This window comes from Cervus elaphus, chromosome 5 (genome assembly GCF_910594005.1).
Source record: "Cervus elaphus chromosome 5, mCerEla1.1, whole genome shotgun sequence".
Lineage (NCBI taxonomy): Eukaryota > Metazoa > Chordata > Mammalia > Artiodactyla > Cervidae > Cervus > Cervus elaphus.
In genome coordinates this window covers 101,169,016-101,186,908 of record NC_057819.1, presented here as the reverse complement: position 1 = coordinate 101,186,908, position 17,893 = coordinate 101,169,016, and the positions used below count along the sequence as shown (strand labels likewise).

Below are 17,893 nucleotides of genomic sequence, written 5' to 3'. Positions count from 1 at the left end.
CTTTTCCATGACCCAGTGCAGAGCAGCTTCTAAATCTTTGTGATCCTCCCCCAACCCATCTTGACGGTGCCCAAGGGCTCACAACTCTCCGCACTGCTCACAGGAAGCTAGCCCCTCATCAGGGTGCTGGAAGGTTGTCAGTCCATCCTTGCAGCCAAGCATCTCACTGCAGCGGTGTCATTAAATTCGTGTCCGAAAGCAGAAAGAGGAGGCCATCGGGGCCCTCCGGGTAGAAGATTGCATGTCCTTTCTGATGGAGCAAATATGAATTGCATTTATTGATGTGCTCTTAATTTATGATACATTAAGAAGTGTATTTTAATTTTTGTACATACTGGCATACAGGCTGTTGGAGAATTTTGCATGAGCATGAATTTCAGAATCTGTTTTCCTGGTAGAGTCTTTGAGGAGTGACAGAGAAGATTTTCAAGAACAGTGTGGCAGTCGTATCTGGGTTGCTCTGAGTGGTCACACCTGAGGGCAGGTGGCTGGCCACATACCCCTCGCAGGACCCTTTCTCCTGGGTGTTGGTGGTGTAGCTGGAGGGGGCTAGGCAGCATTGGAGGCTTCAGGGGGTCACAGATCAAAGTGTCTTTGGTTAAGGAGGCTTAAGATGGGGGACGGATCAAAGTGTCTCCTGGCCAAAGGTTGAGGGCCCTGAGTGCCGCGTTCGTAGCCACACCGGCTACAGGAGGTGGCAACAGCAGCCACTGTCAGGCAAGTACGTGCCGTGGGCCAGGTCATGTGCTCAGTGCCAGGCCTTTTACCTCGTGGCATCTCCCTGTCAACCGTGGGAGTTCAGGGTTAGAATTCTCCCGATTTGGGGCTCAGAGGATTGGTTCCTTCCCTGAGTGACAAAGTTGTGATTTGAATACGAGCCATCTGGCATCTCCACCCACGGTGCAGCTCTGGCTCTTCTGCTCTGCGGCCTCCCAAGGAGGGAAGGCGTGTGTCCACACCCGTCCCCCATCCCTCTGCTGCACGTTTGGGAAGTGCCACGTCCGGTGCTGGGAGGTGGTGGGACAGAGAACTTGCAGTCACTTAATGGCTATGGCTCGAAAGCCAGAGTGACCTCCGGCTCACAGTAGGGCTCATTGGGCTGCCTCGGTGATGGGGACGGGCTGCACAGACAAGCTGAGGGACCAGGCATCGTTCTGGTTCTCTGGTAAAAGACTCGGCTCTTCAAGTGAGAGGACCACTCCTGGCTGCTCACCCCAGCCCTCATTTTTTCTTTTCTCCCACAGCTCTTAGCGTTTATCCTTCTTCTGTCCTCCCCACTGTGGCTCTTGGTTATATATAGTCCCTGTCACCTTGGAGGCGACAGAGGAAAACAGAGATTAGGTGGGGGGCCAGTATGACTTCCAAGATGACAGAGGGACCCAAAGTACCAGGAACGCGCTAACCAGTCCCACATCAGCTGAAACGCATTTACCCAAATTCGCCCAAACTTTGGGTGACGTCTTGTGTCTGCTCTGTCATCTGACTTCTACCTCCACCCCACACACCCGCCCCCTGCCCCTGCCCCACTTCCTCTCGACTGAAGCCCCCAGCTTGTGGCCAGCACTCTGTAAAGTGAGAGGCCCCTGGTCAAGGCAACAGCCCTCAGTTTAAGAAGCACACTTTTCACCAGGGCATGGAACTGCAAACCCAGCCACCCGAGGACACACGGCCTGTATCCCCGCAGGCCAAGCGGCCCCGGAGTGTGCGGGCCAGGGTCCCCCTGCATTGGCCAGGGCTGGCCCCCACTGGCAAGTCCTTCCTCTCTGGCCCACCTTTTCTACACTCCATAATAAGTCCCCCTTCTGTTTCCACTTGTCATTACATCACCCTTCATTCCAGCAAACTCTCGTCATGTGTTATTTCTAAGCTTACATATTATTAGCATTCAAGGATGGCAGTTCTCTGATGCCTTGTAGGAAGGCACCCTAATTTCACCCGCAGTGTGTTTCCAGGTCCCGCTGTGGGGCGACCGGATTCTGGAAAGAATTAGTGCCCCCTCCCCTCCACATGCCCCTGGAACTTGAGTAAGAGGAGAGCATGCTTCAGACCAACCCCCGCCCACAAGCTGCACACTAGGACGACACAGGCTATGTTCGCTCCTCTTTATTATTCCCCATCTGGCACACGATTTGGCTTCCCTGGTGGCCCAGCAGTAAAGAATCTGCCTGCCAATTCAGGAGACGGGAGTTCAATCCCTGGGTCAGGAAGATCCCCTGGAGAAAGGAATGGCAACCCATTCCAGTGTCCTTGCCTGGGAAATCCCATGGACAGAGGAGCCTGGCGGGCTACAGTCTATGGGGTCACAAAGAGTCGGACTTGTCTGAGCAACCACAAAAGCACATGGTTTACTTATTTTGGGTTTTGTCTGTTTTCATCCGCTGCACCCCCAACACACACACACACACACACACACACACACACAAATAACAACTTGGTGAGGCAAGTGATTTGTCTGTTTTGCTTATTGCTGATATAACCAGTGCCTAGAATGGTGCCTGGTGCCCTGGACATGTTCTGTCGATGTTTGTGAAATAAATCAGAAGCCGAGAGAGAGAGAACCCAGAGGGTATCGGCGCTGTTTCTGCATTCCCAACCACACTGGCAGTGGGGACCATCTGTTTCATTTCTGGATTAAACACTGATTGAGCGACTCCATGTGAATGTGTGTTTAAGAATCTACATGCCCAACAGCGCCAACGGCACTGGTGGCTCATTAGGACTGTGGTGGCAGGAACAGTGGGACTTGCTGGATCCAGGCGCCCCATGGGCATACATGGTGCGTCCTGGGGAGGAGGGGACCCCAACGGGGAGGCTCTGAATGGCTAGTTCATGCCATCCAGGTGTCCTCATCAGCACTGTTTATAGAGGGGGCTCTGCTGCCCTGATCTTTGCTCCAAATACCTCTTGCCCGAAAACTGGAGGGCAGCTTTTCTTCACTTTGATGCTTCAGGACATCTCTGGCAAATCAGAAAATACTTTAAAAATAATAGGAGGTGTGTGTGTTTGTGTGTTAGTCGCTCAGTTGTGTCTGACTCTTTGTGATCTCATGGACTGTAATGATAGGATATGTAAATGTAAAAAAGAGTTTGGTCTCTGAGAAGGTTTCTTAATGGCGACAGCTATTCAAGTGGGACCTTAGTTCAGACTAAGGTGCGAGGTGCAGCCCAAGACCGTAGGTGCCTTCGAACTCTGCTTTCAGCGCTCAACCAGTAAAGCAGAGTTGTCCTCATGTGACTCTCATGTTTTCCCAAATAATTCGAGACAAATAATTGTTTCTGCTGACGGTGTCTTTACTGAAGAATCTTAGTTACAAGTAAGAAGAAATGACTCTGGCTCCTTTAGGTTAAAGAACAAGTAATTTATCTGAATGATGTTGGGTCACCTGTGAGGCTCTCTAAGTGTTGGTGGGGCCAGACAAGTCTCAGGAAGAGTTGGAAGACAGCCGGCCTACATGTTTGGAGCACCCTTCTGGTGTGTCCCTTGGACTGTGGCTGAGCCCCACCTCTGTCCATCCAAACTCACAAAGTTCCTGGAGAAGCAAGCCTCATTGTCTTCATATGGGCTTTACTACTAGACCTGCCAACTGTGACTTTAGGGACAGGGTCGAGTTGAACAGACATGGCCACTGCCTCCTCCCCTGCCAGAGATGTGTTCTTTCGAGGTTTGGGACTCTGAGACTCAGTTCAGATCTACCACCCAGTAGCCTTTTGCATCTTGGTCAAATGATTTGCTTTAAACAAAACAGAATAGATGGGTAAGCGTCTGGTGTGTTGAGAAAGCATGCCACAGATGGCCAGTCCTCCCTGCCTGTCTCTACCTGAGCCAGAACTTTGGCCTGAGTGCCTTCGTGTCAGCTTGCTTGTCTCCCTAATTAACCCCAGGTGATGTTTCCTGGCCCACAGGGCCCAAACGAAGGGGTGAATAACGGTGAATCCACAGCCTGGCCGGAGCCATCCAGAAATCATCTGACACTTCGTCAAGAGGGAACTGTCAGAACAAGATATCCATAACCAAGCTCCTGACGGTTGTGCTTGGAGACACTTGAATTTCTGCCAGACTCCAGCCAGAGTTCCATTCCCCGGGGTGACGTGCAGCACAGTGAGGGGATATTGCTCAGCAAATATTGACGCGCCAGGGAATTGGCATTCAATTACTGACTTGACAACTCATCATAAGCTGCCTTGGACAGCTGATATGAAGGATTACCTATTCACAATTGGATCCTGTTGTTGAATTGCGGCGATCGCCAGGCTGAACTTATTTCAGGGAAGGGAAATGAATGACACTTTAAGAACACAGATGGAGACTAGCAACGAGTCAGCACTCTCTGTGCAGGAAGCAGCACTAATGGCTGGGTTTTCGCACGCTTCCTCCAAGGAATGGTGTCTTCTGTGGGATGTTTTGTCTTGTTTTGGGGAGGTGGGGATGGGTTGATTTTCCGCCTCTCCCATGAGGCCTGTAAAAAGACGAACCGTATCTTCACTCCATCACACCTGGCCCACAGTAGGCACTTGGTCCATTGTGTGGAGTGTGGTTCTGGTGTGGGTCAGTCTAACGCCCTGGGGCACGTCTTACCCAGGGCTGTGCCCTCAGTCAGGGCACTCGACCAGTACGTCTGGCCCCTCCATCAGAACCTCGTTTGCCCTGGGCCAGCGCAGTGAGCTCTCAGGTCTTCACGTTGGGCTCCATGGGCCAAGGGTCAGCTCGCCAGCCGGCAGCTGTGACAGGGCCACCTGACGTCCAGCAAGGCCCTGGTTCCTGGAGCCCAGACTCCGGGAGCCTGCCTTTTGCTCGGCCTCCATCCAGCTCCTCTGCCCCGTCTCGCGCAGTCTTAATTCCTTTTAATTTCCTGTTTCTAGGCAAGTCCTTTTTTCCTCGCCTCCCACCCCCAACCCCTCCCGGGTCACCCTCCCTGCTTCCTGCTGAGAACCACGCTGTCTCTGGCCCCCAGATGTCCCCCGCACCGCCCTCCCCACCCCCAGTCTGCAGAGTTGCTTCCTGGTGAGTTTTTCTGTTTACACAGAGGAGGACTTCCTGTCCACATTGAAACAGGGTGCCCGCTGGGGCGGGGGTGGGCGCTCCCCACGGAGTGGACCTTCAGAGCACAGGGGTGAGTGGCCAGTGTCACCTCAGCACAGATCCAGCCCAGCCACACTCGGGGACACCGGGCTCATCCCTCCAGAGATTCACTCTGCAGAAGACCTGAGAGCCTCAACCTCAGGGATCTGGCACCTTCCAGAATGGAGTCAGTACCAGCATGTGCCAGCCCCCGCCCCCGAGGAGGAGGGGGTCTGGGAATGTCACGTGACCTTCCCATGCTGGGGACACGTGTGTCACCTCTGTCAGCCCCGGGGACCAGAGGTGTGGGGCAGCCGGCTCACACAGGCCAGCACGGGGCTGGGCTGGGGTCTGCAGGTCCTCCGCGTGCTCTGCGCCAGGAGCCTAAGCTGTGACCTTGGCTGAGGTCAGACGCTCATCCAGTCGGTGTGACGTGAAGCCATGGGAATGTTAAGATCCGCGTGATTCCAGTTTTCTTTATTTTCAGTCAGAACCAAAGCATAGGCACCTTCCAAGTCCATTCTTTGCCTTCTGATGTGTTTCTTGGTATTTCTCCAGGGGCCGTGCCGTCACTTCTGGGTCCCAAGCCCCGACTTTTCACTCCTTCACCCCCTGGACCTCCGCGGGCCCCCAGGCCACCTCCTCCCCACCTGACACTCCATCCCAGCCAGTCCTGTGACTGCTCCTGCCCTCCCCGGCTCTCAGAAGGGCCACACGAGGCAGATGGCCCCTGAGCCCCCACTTTCTCACCCAGAAATGGGGGAAAGTTACTGCTCTGTCAGCTCATTGCCCGAAGGTGAGACTATGACTGGGATGTGGGCCCTGGAGAGCTTTCAGAGCACGTGTGCCCCATGGCAGAACAGGAGCCCTGACATTTGTGCTTCTTGTCACACTGTCATTTTCATGGTCATTGCCATCGTGAGTGGCCCCCTGAGTCCCGCTCTGCCCATCCTCCCTCGTGATCGGACGCGTCCCGGATGCCGGGCACACCTGCCAGGTGCCCTTTAGGTTTGCTTTCACTGTCTCCCTCTGCCGCCTGCAGCTCCATCCTCAGCACGCCCCGCCCTGCCCTTCCCCAAAGGCCTTTCCCATTTCACTTTTCCACGGTTTCTCTCACCTGGTGTCCACTTGGCTGGGCTCCGCCTGCCTTCTGACCTCAGCCAGCGCCTCGCCCGGCACAGCTGCCCTTCCTGTGGCTAATAATGGATGCTGCCAGATATTCCACTCTGAGCAGCCAACCTTTCCTGGATGCCCGTCATCACCGCTGGGCCTCAGCTAGGATTGGGCTGTTGCTCAGCTAAATGCCACCCAGGTGTTCCTCTGTTTTTGTTCCTCTTCCTTCTCCTCTGGAGTGAGTGACGTTTGATTTCTGTCATTAAGCCGAGAGGCCGGCTCACTCATCTGCTGTACACAGGCACCGTTCTCGGGCCGTGGGTCACACAAGGAGTCGAGATTACTGTCATCATAGCTGCCATTTATGGAGTGCCAGTTACGATCTCGAGGTTTTATATACTTCCTTTTATTGAATCCTTACAGCAAGCCTATGAAGTCGATACTTTCAGGCTTGTTCTGCAGATGGTGGACCCGAACTCAGTGTCAAGGAACTTTCCCAACATTTCATAGCTGGAAAGTAGGCATGCTGGAAGTCAGGTCTCCCTGGCTCCCCCAACCAGTGCCCCTTCCGCCTATGGTCCCTGCTTTTGGAGAGCCTGTGACCTGGGGAAAGAAGTGTTAACAAGATAAGAATTGAAAGATGGGAGGCCAGTTGGTGGAGAGCAGTGGCCTGGCTCTGAGTGTGTCTCTGACTTCAGGGAGGTGGGGGTCTCTGTGGGTGGAGAGGTCTTCATGGAGAAGTGGGGTGAGAAAGGACTGGTAAAAGAAAGGTGAGAAAGGGTGGCCAATGAGGAGGGCAGACACAGCTCCTGAGTAGGCAGGTCTGGGCCAAGGGGTGAGCTAGAGGGGAACTGCCACACTTCAGCCCTTCAGGCTGAAAATCAGAATGTCAATACATTCACCGTCTCTGTACTGTGTCTACTCTTTTCATAGCTTATTTGCCTAGTAACAGGATTAAAGGGGATATTTACATGAACTTTTGAAAACAAATATCCAGTTTTGTCTTTCCTCCTGCTTATTGCCCACCCCCAACTCAGGAGGCTGCTGCTGCAAAAAAAAAAACAAACCCTGTTTGATCAGTGAGAACCCCGTGGTTAATACATAAGCAAATGTCACCTATTGGGGGAGGGGACAACTAGAGGAGTCCTCCATAAATGTCCTCTGTGACTCTTCAGCGGCTGCATGAGGGCTGTTTGTGGGGCCTGATCCTTCCTGCGAGAAGAACAAAGCAAATCGGCTAAGATTCGTTTTGGTTCCAACCAGCCAACCACAGCCAGCAGCCAGTATGGCTTTCCTTGTGATGAGCAAGAACCAGACAAAAAGACTTCCAGATAAAATTGGGCTTTGTGGCGCCCCCACCTGCTACACGTCTCCCCTGCATTCCCCCATCCCCTCCCCTCTAATGGCTCCCCCCGCCCCATACTGACCACTTGAGTTTTCTTGCAGTTTCCTAAGAGGCATGCCTGTGTGCTCAGTCGCTCAGTCATATCTGATTCTTTTGCGACCAATGGACGGTAAGCCCACCAGGCTCCTCTGTCCATGGGATTTCCCAGGCTAGAATACTGGAGTGGGTTGCCACTTCCTCCTTCAGGGGATCGTCCCCACCCAGGAATCGAACCCTCATTGGCAGGCGGATTCTTGACCCCTGAGCCACCTGGGAAGCCCTTCCTAAGGGGAGAACTGACCAGCCCAGGGGCCTGCTCCCGTGCTGTTAAGAAAAGCCAGGCTCCACGCCCCGCCTGTCCTCGTCCTCCTTATCCATAAGCACTCGGACCCGTTGCCCTCATTCCACTGTGGCAGCGGTGTTAGCCTCACAGCCGCCATAGTTTGCTGGTTTCCAGTGTTTCACTGGAAAAAAACCATGGCCCCTGAATCCCAATGAACAATCTCCAGCGAACACACAGCACTGTTCCTGAGAGACCGTGTTTCATATCCTTTCCCTGTCTGCAAAGGACTTTTTCTCACATCTTTTTGGTAATTGCCATGAGCTGGACTTGTAAATATTAGATGTGGTTGAGTAATACTCATCTGGTGAACTGACCAGAGGAAACGGACGTTTTTTTTCCACTCTTGGAATTCTGGCACCCCAGGCCTGCCCCCCGAAAAGGGGCACTTGGGGATTGGAAGGGAAAGTCTGCCTCTCCCGGTGCCAGCAGGCCCCGCGCGGGGCGGAGTGACGTGTGGGCAAAGGCTCCCGGCGCCCGCAGCCTCGCCAGGTGTTCCTGTGCCGGGCTCAGGGGCAAAGAGCGTTCATTGTTTCGGAAATTGGCAGGTTCCCAGAAGTTCCACTGTCTTTCCTCGGTCTGAAATGTCAAACATTTCCTCAGCGGGGTGGGGGATGGATGACGGGACCCCCTGAGGTTCGAGCCCTGCTCTGAGGCAAGAGAAGGGAGTTCTGTCTCTCACATGTGGCTGAACGCCGTTCCCGTCCTTCCCGTGGCCAGTGGCCAGCAGAGGCTCAGCCTCCCTCGTCCTCTGAACTGGAACTTCCCTCCTACGTCTGAAGTGTTTGGGAGCTCCCCATTGCCTTTGTCTTTAAGAAATAGCAATCTCTCTAATGTTCTGCTTGGTGGTGGTGGTAGCGGCGGCAAGTTTTCTAATAATGCCTTTTGGTGATACTTCCTGACGTTTCTGTAGATGAAATATGTTTAGGATTTTCTTCCAAAAAATACGCCAGGGGAGGGTATGGGTGAGAGATGCACCAGGGGTGAAACCAGGTGGGCCTCAGATTGACCTTTGTTAAAGCCAGGTGATGAATTCATCACAGTTCCATGGACTCTTCTGTCTGTTCTTATGTTTGTTTCCATTTTCCCACTATAAAAAATTATAAGAAGGAAGAAAGGGGGAACAAAGGGGAAACTCTTTATCTCGGTTTTTCAGCCCAAAGACATCCGGGCCTCTCTCTCTGATGAACCCTGTGCTGTATCTGGGATCAGGATCCCCCCGGACGGGCCCCCCCTGGTGCAGGAAAAGGGTAGGAGCATGGCTGAGGGGTCCCTGCCCCCTGGATTCCAGTCCCAGCTCTTCCTCTCATCAGCTCTGGGGCCTTGGGTGACAGAGTGAGCCTCCCGGAACCTCAGCCTCCTCATAGAAAACAGAGATGAGACTTACCGATTGCTGAGACTCGAGCGAGGTGACCTGGCCCATGTGAATAATCCATGCACGCTGTGGCCTAGCTCTCCCTGGCTTTCCAGAGGCCCTCAATTTCTCTTTCTGAAACATCCTTCAGGGGAAAAAGACTCCATTCAAGGAAGGTGCCAGAGTTGTATCCGCATTCCAGAAAAGCCCGAGTCCTTAAAGAGAAAGCATTGCAGCGATAAGGTTTGTAAACATCTACTCTTTGACCCTAAAGAATCCACGAGGCTGCAGTTGGCTTATCACTGTCACTCGCCACCTTAGAATGACTTCCTCCAAACACGCTGGGTGCACCCCAGTTTACTTAGGCCTGCTGGAAGCCTCCTATCCGGAGGAGCCCTGTTTTGCCCTGAAAGGGTTGGACATGTCAGCATCTTATTTGTCGTTGCTCTCCAAGTCCCCCTTTTCATCTTTGGATTAGAACCCAGTGTATCATGTCTTATCGAATTGCCATCTATGCTGTCAGCCGGCGAAGCCCGTTTTCTTTCTTCACGGGCCTTAGGGAAGCTTGTCGCACCTGTCCTGTGGCACCATCTGTAGAACCCGGTTTCTGTGAGAGAATAAGTGGCAGCTGACAGAGGAATCGCTGTGTTGGTGATGGTTCTGACAGCTCCCGCCCTCTGCTCCCGCTGCGCTGTGAACTGTCTCCAAGGCCCCAGGGACGGGCTCTCTCCTCCACCCTCCTGGTGTGGTCGCAGAGTTTGCAATTGGGGTCAAGCATTTTTGGGAGTTTGTCTCTTGGCCTCCTTGACACGTCTTACTAGCTCCTCTCTCCCTGTTGTCTGTCCCTTCAGTGTCCTTCTCATTGGCTCTTGTTCCTTCCAGATACTCAATGCGTTTATTCATTAAAAAAAAAATATTTAGTTGTTGTTCAGTTGCTCAGTCATGTCCAACTCTTTGCAACCCCGCGGACTGCAGCACGCCAGGCTTCTCTGTCCTTCACCGTCTCTCAGAGTTTGCTCAAACCCATATCTGTTGAGTTGATGATGCCATCCAGCCGTCTCATCCTTTGCTACCCCCTTCTTCTCCTGCCCTCAGCCTTTCCCAGCATCAGAGTCTTTTCCAGTGAGTCGGCTCTTTGCATCAGGTGGCCAAAGTTTTGGAGCTTCAGCTTCAGCATCAGTCCTTCCAAAGAATATTTGGTATTGATTTCCTTTAGGATGGATTGATTTGATCTCCTTGCTATCCAAGGGACTCTCAAGAGTCTTCTCCAGCACCACAGTGTGAAAACATCAATTCTTCAGCACTCAGCCTTCTTTATGGTCCAACTCTCAAATCCATACATGACTACTGGAAAACCATAGCTTTGACTAGACAGACCTTTGTCAGCAAAATGATGTCTCTGCTTTTTAATACACTGTCTAGGTTTGTCATAGCTTTTCTTCCCAGAAGCAAGTGTCTTTTGGTTTCGTGAAAATATTTATTTTTATTTATTTGTCTGTGCTGGGTCTTCATTGTGGCATACAGGATCTTTAGTTGTGGCATGTGGTGGGGTCTAATTCCCTCACCTGGGATTGAACCCAGGCCGCCTGCTTTGGGAGCGCAGAGTCCTAGCCACCAGACCACCAGGGAGGTCCCCATTTATTCATTTATAGAAAGAAGAACCTCTCGTGCCTCTTCCGTGTGCCAGGCCCTGCTCCAGGCACTGGGGATGTGGTGATGAACCCACTGGGCAAAGGCCCTGCCATGGATGCTCTTGTGTTGATGGTGGCGGCAAAGAGTAACTAACCGAGGACCTAAATCATAGTTGAAGAAGGTTCACTGCAGAGACAGAGGACAAGGTCCACTGCAGGTCTCAAAGCGGCTCCTTGAGGCCCAGAAACTGATGCTGAGTTTTGGAAGACGAGCAGGGATTCACTAGGCCACGGGTGCCGGGAGAGAGCACCCTCTGGACAGCAGGGGTACAGGCCAGGAGGCAGGGCACAGGGCCTGTGGGAGGACCCGGAGGCCGGGGTGGCCTGAGGACAGGTACGGGGTGTATCTTCAGGGGCCCTGGGGCAGATGGCCCAGGGCCTTCAAACACCATGAAGTGTGTGGATTTTAATCCACTAGACAGTTTTGAGCCAGGAAGCAGCCTGATCTGATTTCCATTCCAGTTCACTCGAGGGAAAGGATCAGGTAAAAGGAGCAGCAGGTCAGTTCCCGCAGTGACCCAAGCAGGAGATGCTGCTGACTACGGATGCCCGAGGCCGCTCCCCTTGGACTGCAGGCTTCACGCGTGGAAACTCAAACCAGATGTATGCTTTCTCCTTCCCAGCCTGTTATTGTTCTTGACTCCTTGGTCTTCATCACTTGTTCTGCTTTTCCCATAATCACCCTGATTTGAAAATTCAGGGCCATTTGTGAGCCTCTCCTCTGGGCCATCGCAGCCTCAGTCCAGATCAGAGCCCCAGGGGCAGCCTGTCAGGCCCACGTGGCCTCCCAGCTCAGATCCTGGCTGAGTGTCGGGGGCATGGCTTCTTCCTCAGCTACCACTCAGCCCATTTTCTACTCTTTCCTCAAAAAATGCAGTCCTCCCCTTGTCTTCAGGGTGAGCCCGGGCTTGGGAGGGCCAGAAACTGTCCTGCCGCTGCTTCCCATCGGTCCGTCTGCTTCCTCCATTTCCATTATTTCTTAAGGAAAGATATTGCACAATATAAACCTTTTCCTCAGCCAAGAAGTAGTGGGATTCCTGCCCAAGTGGAGGCTTTGGTCAACCTGAAGATGTTTCTGGAGGGAGAAATGAATGAAAAAATGTGTTCTTCTGGTTCTGGCGAGATGAACTGAGATAATAGTCACACATACGTACATACATACACACACCCACCCACCCTTACTGCAAGCATCTTGAAATGCTAGATGAACTATTACACCACCCCCTCGAGTGTTAATGGATGTCTGTGTTTATTAATACAAGGAAGAAGGGAAATCCACAGATGAAAGAAGTGGAGAGAGAACCAGAGCCCAGCCCCTGAGGTCATTGTCGGCCTCAGCGACACAGAGCAGGGTCTGCAGACAGTAAACGCGTTAGGCTTTGCAGACCCCAGACAATGTGTCGCATCTCCTGTTTCTTTTTTGACAACCCTTTCAAAATTTGAAAACCACTCTTAGCTCATGGGTTGTACAAAAACAGGCCAGAAGCCAGATATGGCCCGTGGGCCACAGTTTGCTGACCCCTAACGTAGAGTCTTGGTTTTTATGAAGACAGGAGAAAAAAAAATCGTAGGTCCTCAAGAGGAGGTGCTCTCCTCTTGGTTCAGTCTCCTCTTGGTTCGTTGGAGAGAGATGGCATGTTAGAAAAAGTGCACCCGCTGTCGCAGGGAGGTGACAGGGAAGCTTGCCATGAACTTTTTACTCCTTCCTCAGTATTTAAAACCATGAGCAAGCTGTGCTTACTTGGGTTGGGTTTAAAATTTACCCAGCCTGAATTACATCGAACCCTGGGCACCTCTGGATAGAATTCAGGGAGTCCATGAACTTGGATGAGAAATCTACATTCTTATCTTCACAAACCTCTAGTTGAGCTTTAGCATTTCTTTTCTTCAATGAAGAACGTAGGCAGCAAACCACGGCGGGGCTAATCATGCTTGCGATTTGGTCACTCACAGAAATCACAAATGTTTTCACACCAAAATATAGTACATGTATCGTTGTCAGAGGAACCTGGCAGGCTACATTCCATGGGGTCTCATGAGCCGGCCACAACTCAGCAACTAAAACCACCACAATTCTGTCATTGTCTCAGAATTTTTAAGAAGTGTATTTCGATAAGCTTGTTTCAGTAAAATTGGAAATCTTAAAATCATTTCTAAATAACACTGGGCCAAAGAAGACATTGTTGAAAATTTTTAAATATTTTTTAGAATTTAGAGGGAATTCCCTGGTGGTTCAGTGATTTAAGACTCCGTGCTTCCACTGCAGGGGACCCAGGTTTGATCTCTGCTGAGAACTAAGATCTCACATGCCCACAGGGCAGCAGATAAATAAATAATAGAATTTAGAAACTAGCAACATTAAAATTATTTTATATCAAAACTTGTAGGTTTAGAGTGGTACTGTTTAGAGGAAAGTGGAAAATGAATTAACTGTCAAGTAAAGAAGTTCAAGGAAAAAAAAAAAACAACAAACTAAATCCAAAGAAAGGCTGAATTTTAGTATTAATAAAAGTAAATGGAGAAATTAATAAATGAGAAGTGATCAGCAAAGTCAAACTTGTTCTTGGAAAAGGTTCATAAAAAGGCTCATTTGTGGCAAGGTTGGGGGAGAAAAGCACAAGCAGGTGGTGTGAGAAATAAAAAGGACTGAGACACGGTGTAGTGCTAAAATTATAGGAGAATCTAAGGAATAGCCTTAGGCCAGTAATTTTGGATACTCAGGAAAAACTGGGCAATTTCCCCCCAAAATATAATTTAACAACACCAACTCAAGAAGAAAGCAGAATTCCCCACTTGGGGAGCTGTCCAAGTGTGGCATGAGTGTTGAAAACACATTGAGCAGATATTCATTCGTTCCTCAGTTCAGCAGTTGTGTGTGGAAATAAATGGCAGTAAATAAAATAATCAGAACTCCACACAGTATGTCCATTTTGCCCAATGGGACTTGCCACAATGATGGAGATGTCTGTCCTGTATTGTCTTTGTCCGGTGAAGTAGCCATCAGCCACATGTAGCTCTTTAGCTGCTGAAGCCAGATGTGGCCAGTGGTTATTCTAGCTAATAAGATCAAGAACGTGTTAGTGGCTTCCTTCGAGAGAATAAGTTGCTAAAACCTTGGGACCCTGACCTTGGCCAAGACAGCTCCTCAGCCTGCGGCGGGCAGTCCTGGTGGGCCAGATGGCCATGTGACCCCTGACTCCCCAACAGATTGTAGAGCATTTTCTCATGCTTCATCTCATCTGCTCCTCACTCCCCTCTCGGAGCCTCAGTGGCTCAGGGATCCTTCATTTCTCAGAGCTTGCTCTGTCATAGCCATGCCGTGTCTCTGGCATGCCACCACCATGCTGGCCTCCAGGTTGAAGGCACACCTATTACCCACCAGAGAAGTCGGCAAGGAAGGTGATGAGGGCGTCAGGTAAACGAGCTGAGTCCTCCTGGCCCCTCGCTCTTCATCTGCTTTGAAGGAATGGGCAGTGGTAGGTCCAGATGTGTGAACCAAGGGAGACGGGGTGGCCTTGGCTGGACGCAGGGAGCAGACTGGCCGGGAGTACATTGTGGTCCCCAGCCAAAAAGTTGAAGTAAAACTAGAGAACGTTAATATTAAAAAAAAAAAAAAAGTAAAGCAAAGGTCCCTCTCTTAGAATTCTTTCCAGATGGAAGACATAAGTTTCTTCGGCCCAAGAAGAAAAGGCCAAGCCGTGTGGATGGGGAGAAAATGGATTCTAGAATCACTATTTCTTTGTGAACTCTAAAGCCCTTCGCTTTATCACACCGTCATTAATGAGGACACAAAACATGGCCAAGTTGCACACAAAAGCCAGAGCAAGGGGGGCTGAACGGGGAGGCCCTATCAGGTCAGGAGCATGGGCACTTTGCCGGCACAACTCTTCAAGTAGCGAGATGGCAACCCTTTGGGGTCCCTGGAGTCCCTCCCTCCTGCCTGTCTGCTGACACCCCTGACACACGCTGGGGCTCCCTGGAGAACTGCCCCGCTGTCTCAGAAGATACTTCACGGGAGAGGCAATGTTCTGCTGGTGGAAAGCATCACAGGGGGTCTTGTATGCTTCTGTTTTTCAGGGATGATAATGGTGATTTTACTGCTACTCGTGGCCATCGTGGTGGTTGCAGTCTGGCCGACCAACTAGTGGCCATCCAGGGACCACCAACCAGGACACCTGCCAGTGATGGAGTAAAGCCGAGCATCCTCTTGGTACCCGAAAGCTGCTCTCAATAAATTCCCCCAAAGTTCTCACCTCGCTGTGCCTTGCTTCAGCAAAAACAAACTGGGTGGTGCCTCTGCTGAGGTATCGAGCGGGGTGGCCCTTTGGGGTTCTGCCTTGGTCATTGGGGTGCCCGCCCAAGGTCCCTCAGCGGTCACTGCCCCTTGGCCGCCAGTGGATTCCGGCCACCCCTGCAGTGTCCCGGGCCACCTGTGGGATGATGCTGAATTCCAACTGAATTCTTGGCGTTTGTGACCTGGAGTGTCTGGTCTGATCCGGGCAGTCACATGCCCACGTGGGAGACCAGCGAGCAGCCAAGGCCATGTGTGTCTTGGAGGGAGGAAGGCGCTGTGATGCAGATAGGGCTCTGTGTAACTGCCCCCCTTCCCCCCCAAGCTTGCCACTCCTAGTGGTGAAGTATCTCTGGACTCTACTTTGGGAACTACCTTTGGACCTAGAAGCATGTGCTTTTTTCCTCCCTTGACATAGTAAACCACTTTTCCAAAGCTGATGCATCTCTATCAGCAGCGGAATCAAATCTGATGAACCAGGCGGGGAGATGGGAACAATCAGGCAGGAAAGTACCATGTGGAGTTCAAAGAAAGGTGTGATTCTGCAGGCAGAACAGGGCCTTTCTCTGGCTTCTAAACTGGCCCTGACCTGATGCAGAGAGTCGACCCATTGGAAAAGACCCTGATGTTGGGAAAGATTGAGGGCAGAGGAAAAGGGGGTGACAGAGGATGAGATGTTTGGATGGCATCACTGACTCAATGGACATGAGTTTGAGAAAATTCAGGGAGGTAGTGAAGGACAGAGAAGCCTGGCGTGCTGCAGTCCTGGGGTTGCAAAGAGTCGGACACAACTTAGCAATTGAACAACAGCAAACCAGCTGTGACAGTCTTGCGTGTGTATGAGTGTGCACTGCACGCATTGCACACAAGTATGCGTATGTGATGATGAGGGCAGACAGATGGGCTAGACCTTGAGTGGGGTGCCAGGCCCTCAAAGGCGGCGGTGGATCCGGGTGGGAAGGGGCGGAGGGCCAAACTTCGTGCCCTCCTCCTTGGCCGTCAGAAGGCAGGCCGGGCTGCCAGGCCTTGCTTTGCCATCCATGGCTCAAGGAGAAAGAATTGGGGTTGGTGATAGAAAAATTAGGGTGGTTTCCAAGCACAAAATTTCACTGGAAGAGGCGAGATTGGGTGTGTGGGAGGGGAATTTTGGGGTGGGAGAGTCTCCTGGGGATACCCTAGAGACTACAAGATGGGCATGGGAGGGCTGTGTGCCCCTGGCACATCTCCTGGGACCCCGAGACCTGAAATGGCAGTGAGCAGGGAAGACCTGGGTCCAGACCGCGGGCCTCTGTCAGGGGAGCCCTGGCTCCAAGCTCGGTTTCTTCTAAGTTACTGCAAAGTGTGGGTGACCTTCTTTCTGACAGCTCTCCCCTCAAGGGGCTGGGTCACTTCCAGGCCACCTGGGCAGTCCCACTTCCACCTGCTGTGTGTGTGATGGTGACACACGGCGTTCTCCCCGGAGGCAGTCTAGCCCTGGGCCTGGCCTGGCCTGCCCAGGTCGTACCTGGTCGTAACTCGGCTCCGTGTTAGCCAGGACAGTGTTGCAGTCACAACCCCCCCAAATCCTGACGACCTAGATCCGTCCCAGTGTCAGGGCCTTCCCGCTGCTGCTCGTCCACGCAGGTCAGCTGGGGGCCCAGACCTAGGCACAGGGGACAGCCCCACGGCTCTGGCAGAAGAAAGGGGACTGTGGACATCCTCATGCCAGCCGTGGAACGCTCTGCCCAGCAGGGAAGCCGTCAGCTCTGCTCACAGCTCACTGGCTGGACTGTCACCTGCCCTGCTCAATGAGGGGACCAGGAAGTGCCCAGAAGACCGAGAGCCTGAACTGGGCAGTGACGGCCCCAGTGACCAGCACACTGCTCGTTAGCTGTGTGACCACGGGCCAGGTGCCCTGCCTGGGCCTGCGTTTCCTCCTCTAGGAAATGGAGAGAAGACGGTCTCCTGCCTCCAGGGCTGCCGTGAGGACCAGGTGAGTCAGCCCGTGTCGGCACAGAGCAGCCAGAGCGGCGGCTCAGCATAGTCTACACCCTCTGGGCCAGGCGGTCACCACGTCCAGGGCTCAGGCCTCCTCTCCAACCCAGTGCCAGCTGTCGTGAGGATGTGAGAGAGCTGGGGCACAGCAGTGGTGCCCGCTGACCCCCCGGGCGGCCAGCCTGTGCGGACCTGGCAAGGCCCTGGAAGCCGTGTTCAGACCGGGGACTGGAGGGTGGGGAGCAGGGCAGCCGTGAGCAGGAGCCCCACTGTAGGGATCAGGTCAGGGTAGCAGAGGACAGGACATGGAAGTGCGCTTGTGTCAAGGCCAAGACACCAGCAGAGGGGCCAGGCTGGACAGTGGGGGCGGGGGGCAGTTTGGACCTTAAGGCGCTCTGGAGGCATTTTCCCTGTGGGCAGGGGGCGGGACAATTGCCAATGGATGCCCCAATGGAAGAGCAAGAATCCACCCATCTTGTCGTGCAAAACCCCAACTCTGTATAAACAGCGTCTCCTTGGAGTCCCCCACTTCCGGGCTCATGGGAGGTGGCACTGAAGGCCTGTTTGACTTTCTCACCTCCTCCTGACTTGCTCAGCGTGGAGCCCCGGCAACTCGTAAGGCATCTTTGAGCCAGAGCCCCGGCGGCCTGGCTCAGCCATGCGGGGAAGGCCTTTCTGAGCCAAATGT

The 17,893-nt window shown here is 52.6% G+C and overlaps 1 protein-coding gene and 1 long non-coding RNA gene across 2 annotated transcripts in view; one reads left to right on the top strand and one right to left on the bottom strand.

Moving 5' to 3' along the window:
• The window catches only part of STX8 (syntaxin 8), a 198,811-nt gene extending 183,619 nt beyond the window's left edge, over positions 1–15,192 (top strand). The window contains exon 8 of the mRNA XM_043903827.1: positions 15,018–15,192. Within this exon, the coding sequence (XP_043759762.1) occupies positions 15,018–15,085 (68 nt within the window). The 3' untranslated portion in view covers positions 15,086–15,192. The remainder of the gene's footprint in view (positions 1–15,017) is intronic.
• LOC122694727 lies at positions 6,642–9,417 on the bottom strand. Its single transcript, XR_006341227.1, has 3 exons — positions 9,283–9,417; positions 7,288–7,383; positions 6,642–6,774 (listed from the first exon to the last, which is right to left on the bottom strand). It is a non-coding gene; the product is annotated as an uncharacterized LOC122694727 (long non-coding RNA).
• Positions 15,193–17,893: the final 2,701 nt, after the last annotated feature.